Consider the following 19,679-nt stretch of genomic DNA (forward strand, 5'->3'; position numbering starts at 1 on the left):
GGTTTTATATCTTGATTCTGGGAGTTCTTTTACTATTTCTAGACGCTTTCAAAAGGAACGTCTACGCAAAGAAAATTTACGGAAAGCTGCAGAAAAAGCTGAGAGGGATGTGCAAAGGTCAAGATATCCTCGAGGTGTGATAGTAAATGAGGAGGCGATCCGTTCACAGCCGATTGCAAAGTTCCAGGTATGCTTAGATGACATCAGCTCTGTCGAGTCACTCCAAACTTCCTTGTTGCTACTGTAGTCTCCAGCGTGACATATTGTAACTTGAACAATGTTTAACGGCATTAGAACTTCATAATTTGAATAACTTGACTGACTTACAATTAATTCTCATTTGGAATGAACTTGATTTTCTATCAATTCTGAAAGTCAATAGAGTCAAATAGTAAAAGCTTTTTGGTAATATTATGATTGCTCAACTTGTCCATAAGCATTTTACCTTTTGGTTTTTGATAGCATTAACAGGTGCTTCCAAAAGTTATCGACCTAGGTCCTCTCTGTTTAGATTGTTGCTGTAAAATTTTACATCTGTGACAAAAGGCTTGAGCGGTTCAGTGAGGTTAACTGTCTATGTATTGAGGTCTGTTACATAAAGTTGTCCTCGCTTAACGCTTCTGTTCTGAAGACTCTGTGGTTTAGCGACAATCCGTTTGAGCCTCTGTTGCATTCGTATAGGCTATATACATTGTACTTCATCATCTTTTCTCCTCTCTATTCTTTATTGGCTTTTTTAATAATAAGTGCAAACTTTTAACAGACACATTAAATTTCAACATTTTTATTTAGCTGCTGTGTGTGCATTAATTTAAGTTGCATGTTGAATTAAAAATTACTATGTTAAATCACAAAAATTACTCGATGTGTTCAAAGTTTCTTTGTATGCAGTGACAAAGATTTTTAAAAACTTAGTGTCACACCTTGGATAACTTCACATATTAGTGATAAGAAGTGACAGTTAGCTTATATGCATAGAAAGTCCTATTTTCAAGTTATAACAAAATATAATTTGTTATAACTAAGTATCAGTAACTTAATTAACACTAGAACTTGAGCTTATAATAATCATTGAAAAGTTAAAAAGTGTATTTCTGCAGATGTTAGGGAGGTTTACATATTCTTTACGTTTACTGTCTTGGCATTTCTCTTTTCATTTAGCATTTGCATATGCCATCAATATGATCTTTTTTATAATACCTCAACTATGGCAGACACACCCGATACCATACTTACATAAAAACGATGTCATGGCAGTATGTGAAGGGTGAGATAGGAGTTGCTACGGACATACGCACACACTTAAAACTGAGCTGCTTTGTCGCCGTCTTGACTCACTAACAGTAAAAGCTTATGTTTGACAACTTTTAACATGTTGTATCTCCGAATTGTTCGTCCTTGAGCGACCCAGTCATTACAAATGGACTACTTGTGTTAAAAAAATTTCTTTTTGAGTGCTAGAAAAGTTTTTCATGATGAGAACCAACTCTGTAAATTCAATCAAAACAACTTATTATGAAAAGCATAGTTTTATTTGACTAAACACTTGAAATATGACTCTCGATATAAAGAGATTAGTAAGTATTTTTACCCTAGGACACTTATATTTCGCTAGTATTTAGTTTTGTGAGTAGCATCCAGAGTAAAATTTTGATGCAACTTAATTTCGCAGCTCTGATAAGTGCGAAAATATAGTGATGTGAAAATAAATGCGGTGGAACAAACATAATTAGATTTTTCAAGTTCGGTTCACCGGTAAGAAAAAAAAATTAAATTTTGGACTAGTTTGTAATTGTAAACCGCAGGTAGAATTGTGTGGCCGAGATCGATAATGCAATTTGATCGCTTGCTGCCATTTGTTTCTTGGACTATCAATGAACAAAGCTAATTAATTCCGCCTTTTTGCTCGTTCTTTATGATAGTTTAGTTTTGCTCATGAAATTTTCACGAGAGGATGACTCCGCGACAACGCGAAAGTTAGATGAGGCGAATACATAAGTGTCCTAGGGTATGCGATTCTAAGGTTTATTTGATTTGTCTTTGTTATAAGTTGTTATAAGGCATGCTAGGGCCACGCCCACAAGTGAAAATCTTTAAATCGTGGGCCACTAATAAATTTAAAGCAAGCTGTGTGCATAACATAGCGGTGGTGGATCGGTATATATATATATGCCTTAGCTTTTGTTCCTCGTTATAAAAGGCTGTTTTTCATCTACAATTGACAAAATTATATGATAAACTACAGCAGTGGGCATTTCTAAGCAGGTCATGTGATAGCAGCGAATGTTTGACTAGCCAATCATTTGAATGAATAAGAAAAATGTATAGGAACATAGGCAAGGGTAAGCAACTCACACATGTTGTCATAACGTGATTAACGTAACAAAGTCACATATTTTGTCATTTCTATTAGAAAGGAGATCTCATGTGATTTGTGATATCTTTCAGGTATCAAGAATGAAGACAAGTCTTAAAACTCCAACATTCCAGGCGCTGATGTCACATCCTGTTGGAAAAGATTTCGTACCTGCTGTTGCACACAATGAGCTCTGCAAGCCGAAAATAGTAACTGGAGTTGGCAGCATCATATCGCCAATGGACAAAGACATGGTATGCATCAATTTCTGAAATTTTATGTCTGTGGCACCATGGCTGGTTTGGAGTATTTATGGCGTTCGAAACAACCAAACAGTTGATCTTTTGTTGCTTCAAAATCGCTTGTCACAATTTGTGAAGCTGGGCTGTATTTTTTAACAAATTTCTAAGAAAGCGCATGAATAAAATCATCATTTAAGTCTGAGTTATCAGTTTAGTCCTAGCTGTCTCTTTTCTATTTTTATCGCTCGATCTGCTGCAGTTATTGGCTGCCAATCTGTCATTACGGCCGATGTATGAGACATTTAAGAAACTAGAAAAATAATTTTATCATTGGTATTTTTCACTATTATTTTGTCTTTATTTTTTGCCATTGGATCATTACATAGCCGTTGTCCACATGGTAATTTCTAATGCATATGTTCCTACGCTCCATCATATGTTTTGGCAGCTCTCGTAATCCTTCCATTATACAGATACTAGATGAATGTCCGGCGTTGCCCGGGTAATAAAAAAGTCTTTGTACAGAAAATTTGTTTTTAATCAACATATACGACATTCACCATTCACCATTCCCTTCCATTAAACAGATATGCATGTTATGTGCTCATAAATGACTGTAAAACCCTACAGACAGCCTAATATAGTTTGATATGGCCATAGTCGGCTGTACTTTATTTCCAGTTGTTTAATACATAAGGCCTTTCCACCTCATTTCTCACCTTTTTTATTAAAGTTATTTCCGTAAGACTAGTTATTAGGTTTTGCTACCATTATAGAGCTGCAACATGTACACAGAGAATCACAACATTTTTAAAATATCGGATGGAAACGGCTTATTGCAAAATAAATATATGAAAACACTCCGAATTGAAATCAGACATCTAACAATTATAGGATAGGATCATAGGAAGCAGGGTGTGCGCTTATAGCTTTTAAAGATAGTCTTCAATAATACCTGGTTTTAAACAATTTTCAAGTTTGTGTGGAGAAATTTACTGATAGCGCATTCCAGAAGATGTTATGCGTTATGGGGGTTGGTATAATTTTGTAGCCACAATTTAAATATCGGTGATGGACATAAAATATGATTCAGGTGTTAATTAGGCAGCACTCTTCAACGTTGTACCATGTGTGCAGAGCGTAGATGTTAACAGGTGCTAATACATAAAAGGGCCCACTGCATGGTAATTGTTCACACATTGGCATAAAGGCTCATTCTGTAGCTCAGAAGTTTTATATTTATAGGAAAAGGTCTTTGTGTTATTATTGGAAGATAGATTCTTGAATTTAAAAAAACGAAGTTCCTCATTTCAATGAAAATTGTTCAAAAAGAAAGGATGATTGTATTTTTGTATTGATACAGATACTTTTAATTTTGAAAGGTTATCAGTTATTATTTATGTTTGGATTTAAATTAGCCTTATCATTGGTTAATTAGATATTAAATTGGTAATGGTGCATCTTAGGTCGGTAAAACGCGCATACGGCACATGCGCAATATGCATACATTGTGGATACAACGCCGACACAAGTAATTACAACACATTAACAACAAAATATTTATAGTCTGTTAATAAAACAGGTCTAAAACATTACTCAAAGTATTCTATTTATTATCTGTTAATAAAACAGGTCTAAAACATTACAGCTCCTTTGTTTATGGCAACCCGGAGCTTTCTAGTGGTTTTTTCTCGTTGTAATGCTAGTGTATGCGTGTTGTATCCGCAATGTTTGTGCGTTGCTAGTGCCTTGTATGTGCGTTGCTAGTGCCTTGTATGCGCGTTGCGCATGCGTTGTATGCGCGTTTTACTGACCGAAGATACACCATTACCGTTAAATTAAATAAATCTCTCTCATGCTGTTGATCGATTTAACAATAACTGTGTTGTGGTTAAGGCTTCATCACTGACTTCCATGCAGCTCTGTTTTTTGCCTTCTCTTGCCATCTGTTTCGGTTTAGTGCCCTCAACTTCATGTTATGCTTAGCTATATCTTTGTAAATTAAAAAATTAAATAATAACTTGATCATAAATCTAAATTATTTTTGATTTGTCAAATTCAGGTGCAAGAGAAGACCAATTCTAAGTTTCCGTCAGACACTGTTAGTGATGGAAAGAAGATTGCCCAGCCATATGTGTTCGTGCCAATGCCTCGCTCTAGAATGAAGCCCAGCAAACAACTGAAAAACCGAGTGAAGTCATGACTGTCAACAGGTTGCACAAATAGACTGAGTTCACTAGTTATGCTCGTTAAGGTTAGTTGTAGGAGAGGCTAATCACTGGACCGATGCTGGGAAAACCAACATATATTATTTCTTTTTAAAATGCAGCTTCGCTGTGTTTGCAAATTTTGATCTGTCTGTAAAGAAGTGCTTTCTAATAGCTGTTGTCACGAGGTTTAATTAATTTCCTTCTGGTGATGCTCTCTCTTTGTCCTTATTTATCCAGTTGGGAGTTATCCACACTTATCATGTTGAGGTAGCTAGAAAGTTAAATGCTTATGATTGGGGCATTAAGCTTTACTGTTATTAAGGAGGGTTAATAGGCAGGCTGTTAAGAAATTGTAAGCTATTGACAATTATTTACGGAAGGTCGTTGCTGAAGGCTAAGCTAATATAAATTAGGTATATTTCTCTGATTTTGTGTTCTTATGCTACCTTGAATTTATGAATTTCATATGATATGAACATAAAGCAATAAAAGCAATGGTCTCCAGACAGTTTTGTTACTAAAATATTGAAATTTTAGTCCATGTGTCATTTGTTTTAGCTTCATTCATGCAAACAGGACATTTGATACCAAAGTAAAAGTAAGACAAGTGAAAGTAGGAATAAACTTTGCAACTTTGTAGAGTTGTTTCACTTATGACTAACATTTTTTTCAATATAAGCATAAGAGCCAAATATTTTATTTTGGGTAGAAAAAGTCATCAAGATGCTGTTGCTTGTAAGATTGTTATTGTATGGTTAAATGGGTCTGCGAATGGATGCAGGAAAAGGGTTGAACAATTCAGCGCCACTCTTTAATTGAACACCACCCATAATTGACCGCTACTTTAACATTCTTTGATTTTTACGAAGTACGAACCCGTAATAGAAAGTGATCAGTAGAAAAGTGTCCACAAAATGGTGCTAATAATGACTCCTTTACATCATTAATAATCAATTCTTTGGTTGTTGCTGTAGTGGTTACCATGGTTTTTGTGACGAGTACCCGAGAAAATCGATCGTCACAATCATCAGAACTACACTCTGATTCAAAGTCATTAAGGTCTAAATCCAGTCCATTGTCTTCAGATTCATTCATAAAGTGGTTTACAACTTGATACGAAGAGTTGGTGTTTTGATGAACGATGGGAATACTTTTCAGGAACGCTGTACGACATAATAGCGTCCATTATTATGGAGTGTCGAAGTCTGTTTTCTAATTCCAAAGCTTTACGAATTTTTAAATAGCATCATCAAAATAATTAGTAATTGTATCCATTTAATAATTTTCTCAAAGTAGTTTCTTGTTTAACTCAATCTGATACTTTGACGTATATGAAAAGTATAGCAAAAATGCTGAAATCGACGGCATTAATGTCGCTCCTCATTAAGGACAGTGCATCGCGTGGCCTTTGAAGGGGTTAAATTAGTCTTCTCAAAATTCTGATTAGCCAGTCGAAAAATAAAGCACCACCTCTATTTGAAGTCACCTCTAATACAAAGCCACTAAAAAAATAGAGCGCCATCGCATTCTAATAGAGGTTTTACGGTAGGTTGCATTCTCCATGCAAACCATCCATTTTATTACTGAACAAGTCATCACGTTTAGACTCCCACCATATATTTTTTAAGACTTTCAGACAAAGTACAACAACAAAATAGTAATAATAATAATCACATAATTTGAGCAAACGTTCAAATCTCATTCACAAATTTGCACAATATCGAAATGTTGAAAACTTGACAAAAATAAAAGATGCACAGCAATCTATCACTAGACAATTGGAAGCCAGGGTATAATTTCAGAAATTCATTGGTTCACGGCTGCTTATCTCGAACGCTAAACCAATCAGAGATAAGAAAACTCCAACAAACAGTGCAAACATGAGAGCTTAACAAAAACAAAGCTTTTCGTTGTCGTAAATCTTTGGTAGACAAAAATAGTTAGTCGAAGATTCTGATTAACTTTGCTTTTGTATGGCTCTGGTGTGAAGATCTCTAACAGATCGTTGTACATTATAATATGCTTATTAATTCTGTATAAAGAATAGAAATGTATACTTGCTAAACATGAATGCTGTATTCTTGTTGCTCAGGAAGTGAGAAATAGGCTAAGTTATTGCTAAGAATTGAAGCTAAGCTGTATCGAGATCAGAAACAAAACTTCTTTACAAAATATGAGAGCGAAAAAGTTTTAGAGACGATGACGAACATATGACTGGAAGATAAGAAGTTGTCTGTTCTTTAATCTTCCACTTCGACTATTAGTGGTGCCTCGTACTGGGTGTGTCGGATACCGAAACTGTAGACCGGTGCAGAGTTTCTGGTCATATAAACCTGTAAAGAGCCAACATAGTAGTAGTTAATGCTGACTGCATATCCTTGAGATATCTACAGATCTACACATGTCTGTGATGATTTCAACTTATAAAATTATAAATAAGGTGTAACAGCGGCAAAGCCTAAATATTTTGTGGAAATCGTTGGAGGATACATAAAGTTATTTGTGGTTAGTAGTAATTCTTACTTACTATTTCTAATCGTTTATTCATTCAGTGAGCAATAGAGAAGGTCAAGAACTAATGCAAATTATTTCTATAGCTTATTATCAACTCGGCTCACTACGAGGACATACTGCTATGAGCTATGCATTTTATAATTGTCCTATTTTCTTTTGCCCAAAGATTTTGCATCGTTTTTAATACAATGAACTACTACAAATAATTACCGTTCTTTTCGGACTATCAACCGCACCCTTATATAAGCCGCATCAGCTTTATTTTAAAAAAACCAATAATAAAAGAATACATAGGCTGCACCTTTGTATAGGTCGCAGAACTCGGGACGGTGATTTTTAACATGGCAGCAACTTTGCTAGTTAAAACGGAACTGCCGTCAGGCACTGTTCTGTATAAACCGTCGCTTTTTAACCCAGTGCCTGACGGAACAGTACCGTTGGGCACTGTTTGGTTTGTTCTTTCACCGCTAATGGCGCACTAACTGGAGATTCCGATTGATGCGCCCTAGCGGTGAAAGAAAAAGCCGCAGATGAGCCGCATCCTTATGTAAGCTGCATGGCTCAAAACATGAGAAAAAGTAGCGGCTAAGTCTGAAAAAATACGGTATATTCATGGTTGCATTGTTATCGCATCTTATTTTCGAAAGGCAATGCTCAAGGTTGTAACTCCATCACACGCTGCTGAATCGCGACAGAATGAGAGCGACACGACTGTTTCTATGATGGTATTGCAGCGCCATATGGGGGTGTATCACTACGCTATGACGGGGATGTGTCGCTACACTATCACTGTATGGACTCTTAGTAATTGATTACTGCCTTAGCCAGAGAGAAGTCATAACAATATAAACCAAAGTAATGAAAATCTCACAAACCAGGCTAACATCGGCGACTATCCATCGTACAAACCTGACGGATAACTGACAAAACTTGCGTGTGAATATTAGCATAGAAGACGAATGATACAAACGAAAAATTACTGGTTTGTGTTGTTTGAACAACGTAAACCATTATGGTGGTTTACAAATGTCTGATGTGAGCAAGGTTTTACACTGCTAAAAGATTTGCCACTCTTTATTATACAATTAAATATTGGTTGTCTGTATGTGCTGGATTAGAAATTGTGAAATGGATGCATGTTATGCGGTGGTCTGAGAAAACCTCGCATATGCTGGTTAATAATGTGATAAAAAAGTTTTCCCAAAAGTTTGTTGCTGGAACTAAAATCCAAAAGGCTGTGGAGATATGTAGGTTGTCAATGTTTCCACCTTGGCAGCGTGTTACTGCTTCGATGTCTTAGCACCCTTCAAGTTAGTTTTAGGCAAAAAATTCCTATTGAAGATCAATGAAGAGCTTAATGCAGCTATTATCGAGTGAAAACAGCTAGTTAGGTCTATAGCCTGTAATCTTACCCTTTCTGGAGAGTGGGCACCTGGCCCTGGTTTCTGTGTAGCATCACCGGGCATTGTGTTACGACTAGTCATGCTATAGACAGGTCGCTTGTCTTTGTAAGTGCTTGGTTCAGTAGTGTTGTAGGCTCCAGGTCCAGGTGTCTTTTTGAGGTCTTCTGAGAATCCTCCTATCTTACTCCTTCCTGTTAAGCTGTAGCACGGGGCTTGCCTCTTTCCACTCTGCTTTGTCGCTCCAGTCATTCCTACGCAGAAAAAAAGTCATTTGTGACATCATATCCTGTGTTTTGGGCACTGACATAACATGTTCATTATTCTTCCTGTCACATTCTTAAAAAACAGTTATTTGTGACATCATATCCTGTGTTTTGGGCAATAGCATTACATTTTCATTATTGCTTCAGTTAGATGTTTTAAACACCATAAAATACTACGATCGGCTAGTTTAGTTTTAGCTTCTACAAGATAAATTTCCCAGTTTCCTAAACTATTAAATATTTGAGGTGACGAAGATGTGCGCCATGTGCCCAAAACATGGGCCAACTCTGCACTGCCATGAAAAACCATGCGTAAACTGTCGATCATACCTGGCAAAGTGTAACCGTTAGGGGCCGGTGTATTGTCAGACTTTCTACTTCTGTGACGGGTTCCCATGCTATAGGCAGGATGTCTAAAGTAGCCCATTTGACCTGTAGCCTCAGGCTGGTAGGCTCCTGCTCCAGGCACATTGAAACTGTAAGATTGAAGGTTACATTTTGAATTTACCTGCTTAGACTGTGCTACCATGATGCTGGTAAACTTTTATTCAACTTTTATTCATATCTGACTTAATACTGCAACTATTGCTACATATGATAATGATAAGAGAGTATTTTCGTGTTTCGAATGAATACAAAGTTGCTTCCTCCCTGAATCATAGAAACGGTGAAATTCAAATGCATTCGAGGCCATTTCACTTCGCTAATTTTTTCCTAAGGCATCCGTTATCGGAGTGCTTCGATGCCATAGAAATACTGCTGATAGATCCGAATTGATAATATTCCGCCAATCTCTCCCTAGCGGAGGCTAATTGATTTCAGCACACAATCGAAACAAAGCGGGGCCTCTGTTACGATATCTACTGCTACTCACTCCTGTTTCTGCTTGATTTATTGCAACCTCTTAAGTAAGACCTGTATACTACATGTAAGTAGTAAATTTTATTGATATCTTGCAATATAGAGCACAGCAATAAGGAACACAAAAATTAAATTGCCATCAGGCATTCTGGTTTAGCTAGTAAACTATTTGACTACGCATGAATTAAAAAGTGAACGTGAGCCAAAAGCGAGTCCACTTTAACAAATTTTGTTTTAAGGGATACATCACGAATCTTGGATAGATCAATATCGTGGAATTACGAATCGTTGAAACGGTAAGGTGCGAGTTCGTCGGCAGCGGAAAACTCCCATTTGAAGCATGGAAACGCAAAAATTGACAGCATACATCTATTTTTTAGAGTTTGTACTATATTTTATAGCTGTTCCTAACTCTAATCCTTCCACAACCTTCCAACTGTCTTATCTGTTTTCTATTATATGGAAACAAACCACAAGTGAAGCTTCTAAACAAGTTATTAACATCATTAAACTTGCAGTCATTAAACTTCTCTCAACTAAAGGAATAATTAATTGCATATTTTATGCCAATTTTTAAAAAGTGTTCGATAAAAACCAAAACATTTTGAAATGTTCAATCAACTTCTTTCAAACATACGTAACATAATGAAATGATATTATTTGGGGTTACGAAAAATTGTAGGCCTCTTCGGAAGTTGTCAATAGGCAAGTGAACTGGTTGGTAAAACAACTCCAAACTTTAGGAATTGAACTGACAAGCTCTAGCTTAATAATATAAATTCGCAAAAACTAATTCTAATTTTACTGTTGTTTTTTATGTACAATTGTTGTTCATGCAATAATGCAAAGATGCTTAACAGTAGCATCTAGTTTGAAACAAGGGTTAATATTTTTCTGTACAATTTTGCAAAATTGTCAGCAAAATTTGTAAAATCTTGCTGACAAGGTTCACATGGAGCTTGTATAATCTAGAATAGTTTATTTTGAGATGCCTTGCAGATGCCGCAGTCCTTTAAAAATGCACTGCGTGACTTACGTAGACAATGGTGCATTCCTAGAGTAAAGAGAGTAGTGAGGGGTGCCATCCTTGCCATCCCTAAACATTTTAGGATCTGGTAGATAAGCTGGACCTGGTCCACACTCGTCGGCGAACTTTCCATGTTTCACTCCTGAGCAAAGAAAACATGTAATATTTGCTAGTAAAAAATGTGTTATTTATTTTCAAATTTTCTCAGTTATTAAAAAGGATGGTAGAATGTAATAATAATTTAGTGTAATATATGCAATATATTTTTAATTTAAATAAACTTTTTAGCTAGGAAAAAATGCTACTCAGATGATGATACCATAGACTTATGTTTGTATCACAAGTTGATTTCTTCGTAGTCAATCATTCATGCCTCGCCCATCTTATGAGAAAACAACTTCAATCCTACATAGTCAATAACAAAACCATAGATTGTGCAATATGCACACACCTATGTTTTTAGACTTTTATAAAGGATGTCCAATGGTCACTAATAAAAATAAATTGAAGATTATGTCTGTTTATTAACCAAAAATAAATCCGCTTGAGTAAAATTTAAATAAAACGACGTTTTTGTAGCTACAAATGTATCATACGCGCTGTTTGAATGCGGTTTTTAATTTCTACAAACTAAGATCGCTCATTCAGAAACCCGGCCTTATAGTCTATGAATTGGTTTCTAAGTGAGCTGATCTTATCGGCCATGTTTGATCTAAGGTATCAAAACATTATAAGAATAAAATGAAGTATTCAATTGGCCGCGATTACTAAATACCTCTATTCATTTATTATTATAGTGTCAGCTTACACTGGCATTCAACAGTCTGGCGCATGGATAGCAGTCTGCTCTCTCTGTATTGTTTTACAAATTCAATATAGACATGCCAAGTACTTGCAAGTGCTCTTAATGTCTTCTACTCACCAAATGGATAGGCTGGCCTTCGTTCATGCACTGATCTGGGATCATGCTGCGGTTGCCCTACTAGACCAGGTAGTTTGTACGCTGGTCCAGGGCTACTGTACATGGCCGCCACTGGGCCCCTTGGCTTTGTATACTCGTACACCATATTGTAGTCTGTCTACTGACGGAGAGAATGACCTAAAATATATTGGCATATTTAGAATAGGTCAATATTTTTATTGATTTCATATAGTTAGTCAAACTAATGATCTGTGAGAACACAATGAACACATGCACTGCTCATCTCATTAGCCTTGACAGCTTCCTCTGTCTCTAGATCTCACTCGGGGATAATAAACAGATAAGCCATAGGCATTATTAATAATTTTACTAGCAGCTTAGGAAATATATAACTAAAATGGATGCTAAGATATGTTGTACAAATACGTACCCAAAAGAGATAAGTTATATGAAGCCTAAAGAGAGAACCTTGTAGGTAAACACATGGATGACATGAGCTTTTAGACAGCACTTCAGAGATAAACACATAGATTATATGAAGCCAATAGAGGGCACCTCAGAGGAAACACATACATTACATGAAGCCTGTAGGCAGCATGTCTCAAGAAGAAGATTGAAAGGAAATAGCTGCGACTTAAAGAGGTAAGTCAATCTACTAATTTCATGTAATCATTCATATCAAGTTATCAGTGCTGTAAAATGTAGATTTTAACCAATAGCTAAAATGCATCTACTAGTTTATTATATAGAAACAACAAAACAGTGAAGTTTTAAACACAGACTAGAGGATTCACTTACTGCTGGTATACGTGTTGTCACTGACAATAACTGACCTGAACGTATTGAATGCTTTCTTACCTGTTGCTAGGGAGAACAACACATGCGTTCAGGAACCAATCACGGCTAAGAGAGATATCAGCCTTAGCGACAACACCAAATACGTATGGATTACACTAGTTGCTAGCCCCAGTGTCGTATAGGGACACCATACGACAATGGCTAGTCCTTTTATTGCTATTTATCAATAGACTTAGCCTGCGATTCAAAAGGTCCATACTTACGTCCGGTGTATGAACATGAACTACATGTATTGGGAAATTCCACGTTTCGCTTCACTTGAATAAAGGTTACGTTAAGTTGCAGGACTTTGGACAGTCACGCCTGAGTAGCAGCAGGACAGGTAGCGTTGGCAGACGAGTGTTTACTTCCCAGTTTTATCAACCACCACCATTTGTAAGTAGAGTCATTAGTTTGAAAGAGTCACTAGTAATATTTTAGCCATATCTTACTATGAAACACGCAGTGTGGGTGTAGTAGGCAACTGGCTAGGCGTGCTTTTTGACACTAGCTTGTCATTATAGCTTGTGTTTTAACAAGAAGCTTGTGGGTTAAAAGAAAGTATTTAGAAGGTACTATATTACTTAGTGTAATATTGTACTCTACTTAGTGAAAAACAATAGTGCATGATTAAAAGGCAATGCTATGGTTACCTGTGCTGTGGGATTCCTACTAAATCATACAGCTATACTAAACTGTACAGCTTTCAGTGAAATTACCATAAGCTTTCTCAAAATGACTGGGCATTGTTGAGAAGCTCAATATGGATGTTCATATTATTTTAAAAAGTAATCTTAAAGTACTCCAGCCCTACTACTAAAATATACACCAGGAACACGGTGTATATATTTAAATTGTCTTATTTCAGAAGGGCTGAGAATCCAAAGAATAATGACGGCCATATTGTTGTTAGTTTGTTTCCTATTTGGTGCAGCTTTCACTTACCCAAGCCCACAGCCAATCATAGGGCTGATGATACAGGAAGATCTTCATGGCTCTTGCAAAGGTGAGTTGTCTTCACAATACAATAGAGTACAGCATTCCTGAGGCTGTTTGCAATTGTGAACATTTCGCTAAAAACCAGATCCACAGACTCTTCAAAAACCTTTGCATATCGTCCAATCAGAAACTTATTGAGTAATTGGTCAAACATCCTTGTGCTCTTGTTCAATTAGTAGACTTCTACTTTATTACGACAACCAATCAGAGAAGACTCCTACAACCAATGAGTTTGGTTGTTTAGTTTGTTATTTTATCACTAACAGTGATCAGTTTCCCTTGAAACCGGTACATGTAATATTTTTTAGTAGTAAAATTTGTATACAAAGTGCCACTAAAGATTATCAGATATCAGAGATTTCCAGCAACTCAACTATAATTTTTTAAACAATATTAAACACATTTAGTTTCTAGCTTTGATATAAAACTTATTTACAGATTAGAGCAAAATGTTAACAGACATGTAGTTTCATTACAAGAAAGGTAGGCCTACATGAAAAGCGTTACAAAAACCAATGAAAAAAACAGATTACCAGATAACGCAATAACTAACGAACTTGATTAATATTTCAAGTCATGTCGTTAAAGCAGGGTTAGAGAAAATCATAATTTCTTTTCTCGGATCTTTTTGATTTAAATCAGATTTTTTGATTTAAATCGGATTTTTTTGAAAACATCAATTATCAGCATTTTTTCATAATCGCTAACATAATATGATTTTATTTTGTTGAACTGTGCCACATTAAAACATTAGGTACATAACAAAACAACTTTGCATTACTTTAATTTATTAAAAGTTGTTTTTATTTTAATTTTGACCAAGTTGTGCAGTTCATATTCACAGTAGACCCTCTATAAGTCCTATTTTTATAAGTCTCATAGGTCCCGAATCAAACATGATATTTTAAGATGATTTAAATCACAGTCTTTGACATGGAAAAATCATTCAACATGATTTTTTAGAATGATTTAAATCATTTGGTTTTAATCGGCCAACCCTGTGTTAAAGTGATGTTGTTGCATACGTATTTGGTATCTTCTCTTGACTTGGTTTATGTTTAAATCAAGGATTTAGGCTACTATAACTGGCGTTTAAATCAAGGATTTAGGCTACTGAAACTGGTATTTAAGTCAAGGATTTAGGCTACTGAAACTGGCGTTTAAACCAAGGATTTAGGCTACTGAAACTGGGGTTTAAATCAAGGATTTAAGGCTACTGAAACTGGCGTTTAAATCAAGGATTCAAGGCTACTGAAACTGGCACCCAAATAGCGATGAGCAGAAGTCTTGTTGAAGTTTGTTGTTATACTTGACATTTATGTCCGTTACCAATCTTACAATATGTTTAAGCGATGGAGTTGCGAACCCTCTGGAGTTGTAAACCCTCTGTAGGATGTCAAATAAAAATACATAGAAATGTAGGTGGCATACAAAAGGACCTGTTTCAACTTGTATATGTATGTCAATTACACAACACACTGCTTAACAAGCTACATGACATTTATAAAAGAGCTTGGAGATCAGCTTTATAGAAACTAGCTCACTATTTATGGAAGCTCTTGAAACGCTTACTATATAAACAGCTCCGTTTTGTTACGAGGCAGCTGATAGGTTTGTTCTCTAAACACCTGCAGTAAGTTAAGTTCCTTACAAGAATAAAGTATAAGTGCACACAACTAAACGATGTCTTCATTGTAATAACGCCTATCATGTTTGCACAGATACAAAGGCGTAAGGCAAACATAAAGAACGTCAGCACCCAGTGTGATAATCATTGGAATCTAAAGGCTAGTTCACAATGGCGGAGTTGTGCTCTCGGTGATCATTCGTTGATCTGTTCACAGTAAATCGGCAGTGGCAATGATTGTGGCAGTGGCGGTGGCGAATCAGAAAAGTGTGGTAGCTGCAATGTTTCGTGACATATCCGCGCAACCTTGGCAGTGGCAATAAGGTTGCGCGCGTATGTCAAGAAACATTGCAGCTGTCACACTTTCGTGATTCGTGACAGTCTGTGCAATGTACATCACTCTAGCAATGGTGATGGCTGCTGCGGGTTGCCTAATCTATATATTTTCCTTCATGATAATGAAGGAAAATATAGATTAAATGAAATTAATAATCTTAATAAATAGAATATAGATTTATCTATTTCTATATACATGTAGATAGAACATAAGATTAGATTACTGCGGGATTAATATTTCATCATTTCACGACCATATTCTGTAATGGGAACGCCATGTGGCGGACTATTCACCGATGTAAACACGGATGAGTTTATGAATTGCACTATTCACAAACTATCGCACTATTAGGGGCAGGCACAAACAAGGTATCATACATAATTAGGTTACTCACAGTGTTGGTCAACAGAATGCATTAAAATGCTTGTCAACAAGGAATTATACATGCTTACAAAGTAACCAAACAAACTCTCCCAACAAGAATCCGGTTTAAATAGCTTGGCTTCAGCTATCTAATTCTCTGGCTAACCTGTCCAGTTGTCAATAAAATTGCTGGAAACTTTCAAAAATGGTTAAGCATCGTGTGAGAAGCTGTTTGATGTGACGCAAACTCGGAATTAGAAACAATTTTGTTTGCATAGTCAAAAGCTGGCATACAAATTTAATCCTCTCTAAGATTTGCTTCGCATGTCTAAACCAGGGTGTTGGAGCAAATGGTCTTTTATTTCACTAGCTTTTATACAATAATACATTCTATTTTATTTAATTGTATTTCAGATAATTGCATACATTAAGAAAAATTAATTATATAAAACTTTGAAAGAATGATTGTAACAGCCAAAGCTGTAACGCAAGAATTAATTTAATTATTTACTGATCGGTAACTATTAGGGTTCTTATTGTTAATTTCTTTAAAGAAAGTAGAGGTTTAGGTTTTGCAAAGGAGGGAGTTCTTAAAATACACCAGATTTGAGAGGCCAAATGCTACAGGAAGTTGCTTTAAGATAGCTGTTTATTGGTTACCGTGGTAATGTAATAAATATTTTCATAAGGTGGGTAATAAGAAATTTTTATATCTAAAAAAACAAAATGAATGTAAAACACAAATCTACCAAACATTGCTTTTATTTTGATAGAATGTTTTTTTTGTAATTTTTCAAGAAAAGATAGCTTTAATAAAATTAGAGACTTCCATGTGATTGTGGATTGCACAAATTTGAAAATCTTTATCAATATATTCAGATGTATTCTTTAAACTTTATAAATTCATAACGACAAATTTTAATTTCAAACAGATATTTATTAAGAAAGCTTTATTACAACAACAAATTTAAATAAACTTCTTGGAAGTCATACCTGTACTAAATATTGTATTAACCCTCATCCGGAGTAAATTCAAATTTTTTTGTAGATTTACGCTAAAGCTTATAATTAGGCTAGCTGTACAGACCTGTTTAGGAGGTAAAACCTTTTTAATGTTTTTTATCGCAGGTCAGTATGTCTTCTCAGCCTACAAATCATTTATCGAGCAAGGAGGAGGCGGAGTTGTGCCTGTGTTTGTCAACCAATCAGATTCTTATTACGAGCAGCTTATACCGAGACTAAATGGAGTACTATTACCTGGAGGTGATATAAAACATGTCACGCGCTCACCTTTTGGTAAAGCTGCCGTGAAAATACAAAAGTAAGAAATATCACTCCTTCCATGATCTGAATAATTTAAAGATGTATTGCTGAAAATTTTTAAAAATATCTTGTTGATTTGATCTCAACTATATTTCACATATAGTGTTTAAAATTTCCTCTCTGTTAAGAGAACATATATTAGGTGGAAGATTGTTAAAGGAGCTAGCAATGATATTTTCAAAATAATTGTTATGTATTTGTTTTTTGCAGTTTGTTCATATCAAGTTGAAATGAGTTGGATTAATAATAACTTAATTTTATTGTCAAATGATGATGAGGGATGTGTAAAATGACTAAGTAACAACATGGGGATTCAACAATACTTTAAAAAAGATTTTATGATACAAGGATATTTTAGATATTGGACAGGCAAATTGTTTGTCTGGTGTGCTTGGTCGTATTAGTTTGTAGGATGGATATATAATGTGATTGGTTGGGTATACGGGTATACTCTAACTAGAACTGGTAACTGGAAATGGTAACTGTAAAAACTTAATGATTCCAGTGCACAGAGTCTGGTCGGTGTATATTTGTTATGAATAAAAAAACAACTAGTGTTGTGGAAAACTTGCTGGGAGGAGCTTTTTAGCTTTGTATATTTCTGAGCTTTACCAAAATTTTAATCAGTGTGTCATTAGAAATTTACTTCAAGTCATCAACCATTTTTAATTTCTCGGTCAGTTTGAAATACTGTCGGTGTTTTGGTGATATCTCCTGAACTAGCAATCCAATCAATTTAAAACTTGAGAATTTCACAAAAAACTTAGGAAGCACAAAGCAACTAGAATTTCATGATCCTGGCTAAAACCTAAGTAAGAAAAAACAACAAAACTAGGAAGTTTTCTCAGGCGTAGGATCAGGTGGAGAAACAATTCCCCAAATTGTCTCTAGCCCAAGCTTCAAAGTGTTAAACAAAAGTTATCTGAGGCTCTGCTGGCTCATAAAACAGATTAGAAACAATATTAAATAAGCAATAAACAAATAAACAACAAAAGAAAGTTTCCCTCTCCTCTATGGTTATAGAATGGCCATGACTATGAATGATGCTGGAATACATTATCCGATATGGGCAACATGTCAAGGCTTTGAGGACATGACAACATGGCCTTCTGGGCGCAATCAACTCAGCAAATGTATCGGTACAGACAGCGTATCCCTTCCCGTCAACTTTACTCCGGCAGCTATGAACAGCAAGCTATATGGCTCAATGCCTTTGAGCCTTGTTACTATGATGAGAGAAGACAACTTGACAGCAAACAACCATGATCTTTGCTTGTCTTCACACACCTACAATGCTACCAAACAGATGAACCAATTCTTCACCGTTCTTACTACTAATGTTGACAGTGCAGGCCTCGAATATGTCTCATCTATGGAGAGCAAGAAATACCCATTTTATGGTGTCCAATTTCACCCAGAGAAAGCCAACTTTTTCAATGTGGTTGGAAATCGCTACAACCATTCACCTGGTGCTATACTCGTCTCTCAATATATGAGCGACTTTTTAGTGGCCGAGGCAAAGAGGAACTCAAATGCATTCCGATCTTTATCAGAAGAAGGTCGATTTTTAATCAATAATTTCCAATCAAGATTTAACTCAAGGGCATTTATAGAAACATATTGTTTCACAGATGAGGATATACCACCTTTTGACCAATTATAGACTATACCTTCAGATATGCAATAATATATGCAATGTTTTGGTGTGATTTATAGTTGAAAGGGAAACTTTTTGTAACCGACTAGATGAAAAGTGCATGTAAAGTTTTGAATGAGTCTTTTTAATTTGCTGCTCGTAATCTGTCTCTTCTTCAACAGATTGCACAAAAGACATTTTTATAGCTTTATATTTATTTTGTATTTTTATGTTATATTTCAACAGAAGTGATTAATGGCATCTATAATGGGCCATTAATTAGTAACACAAATCGGCGCAAAAGAGAAGACAATCACTAATCTTATGACGGCATGAACAATCTCTCTTTTCTATACTGATAGCTACTAGTAATAAATTTATGTACCCATACTATGCTGCAGTTACTGCAACCTTCCTGTAGTACTACAGTACTACTACTTTCTGTATTTTAGCTCCTTTCACTTAGTGGGCGGAGTCAGGCTGTCATGATGTTAGAAATCTTAAAATCTTTTTAACTAAATAAATGAAATAATTTAATAACATCATTAAGCTTGTATGTGTAACTGTTTTCATTACATGGCAAAAGAAAAGACAAGTGGAAAGACAGAAATCAAGAATTGTTGAGTTAAACAAATGTCCTTTAACAGTAGGTAATCTAATAGTATTGTGGAAGAGTCAGGACAGTGAATTGAAGGTTGTAGTAACAGAAAGTTCATAAACTGAAAAATACGATGGTGAATGTAGTTTGGTTATCAATAA

At 35.5% G+C, this 19,679-nt stretch overlaps 3 protein-coding genes across 5 annotated transcripts in view; 2 read left to right on the top strand and 1 right to left on the bottom strand.

The window, feature by feature from the left end:
• The window catches only part of LOC137408335 (U3 small nucleolar RNA-associated protein 14 homolog A-like), a 36,241-nt gene extending 30,942 nt beyond the window's left edge, over positions 1-5,299 (top strand). For both annotated transcript variants that reach the window (XM_068094828.1, XM_068094829.1), the window contains exons 15-17: positions 43-187; positions 2,449-2,610; positions 4,661-5,299. In XM_068094828.1, coding sequence (XP_067950929.1) covers positions 43-187; positions 2,449-2,610; positions 4,661-4,801 — 448 coding nt within the window. In that variant the 3' untranslated portion in view covers positions 4,802-5,299. The remainder of the gene's footprint in view (positions 1-42; positions 188-2,448; positions 2,611-4,660) is intronic.
• A 1,123-nt stretch (positions 5,300-6,422) lies between these two features.
• LOC137407735 (ciliary microtubule associated protein 1A-like) lies at positions 6,423-12,620 on the bottom strand. Of its 2 annotated transcripts, XM_068094117.1 has the most exons (6): positions 12,597-12,620; positions 11,799-11,975; positions 10,886-11,018; positions 9,319-9,464; positions 8,735-8,976; positions 6,423-7,141 (listed from the first exon to the last, which is right to left on the bottom strand). In XM_068094117.1, the coding sequence occupies exons 2-6, from the start codon at positions 11,941-11,943 to the stop codon at positions 7,049-7,051; spliced, it is 759 nt and encodes a 252-aa protein (XP_067950218.1). In that variant the 5' UTR covers positions 11,944-11,975; positions 12,597-12,620; the 3' UTR covers positions 6,423-7,048. The 2 variants fall into 2 exon arrangements, with proteins under 2 accessions (XP_067950218.1, XP_067950217.1); XM_068094116.1 differs by lacking the exon at positions 12,597-12,620 and having other exon boundaries at positions 11,799-12,061.
• On the top strand, positions 12,442-19,310 carry LOC137407734 (gamma-glutamyl hydrolase-like). The gene is made up of 4 exons (XM_068094115.1): positions 12,442-13,031; positions 13,504-13,641; positions 17,090-17,282; positions 18,308-19,310. The coding sequence occupies exons 2-4, from the start codon at positions 13,527-13,529 to the stop codon at positions 18,945-18,947; spliced, it is 948 nt and encodes a 315-aa protein (XP_067950216.1). The 5' UTR covers positions 12,442-13,031; positions 13,504-13,526; the 3' UTR covers positions 18,948-19,310.
• Positions 19,311-19,679: the final 369 nt, after the last annotated feature.

Source organism: Watersipora subatra, chromosome 11, assembly GCF_963576615.1.
Source record: "Watersipora subatra chromosome 11, tzWatSuba1.1, whole genome shotgun sequence".
Taxonomy (NCBI): Eukaryota; Metazoa; Bryozoa; class Gymnolaemata; order Cheilostomatida; family Watersiporidae; genus Watersipora; species Watersipora subatra.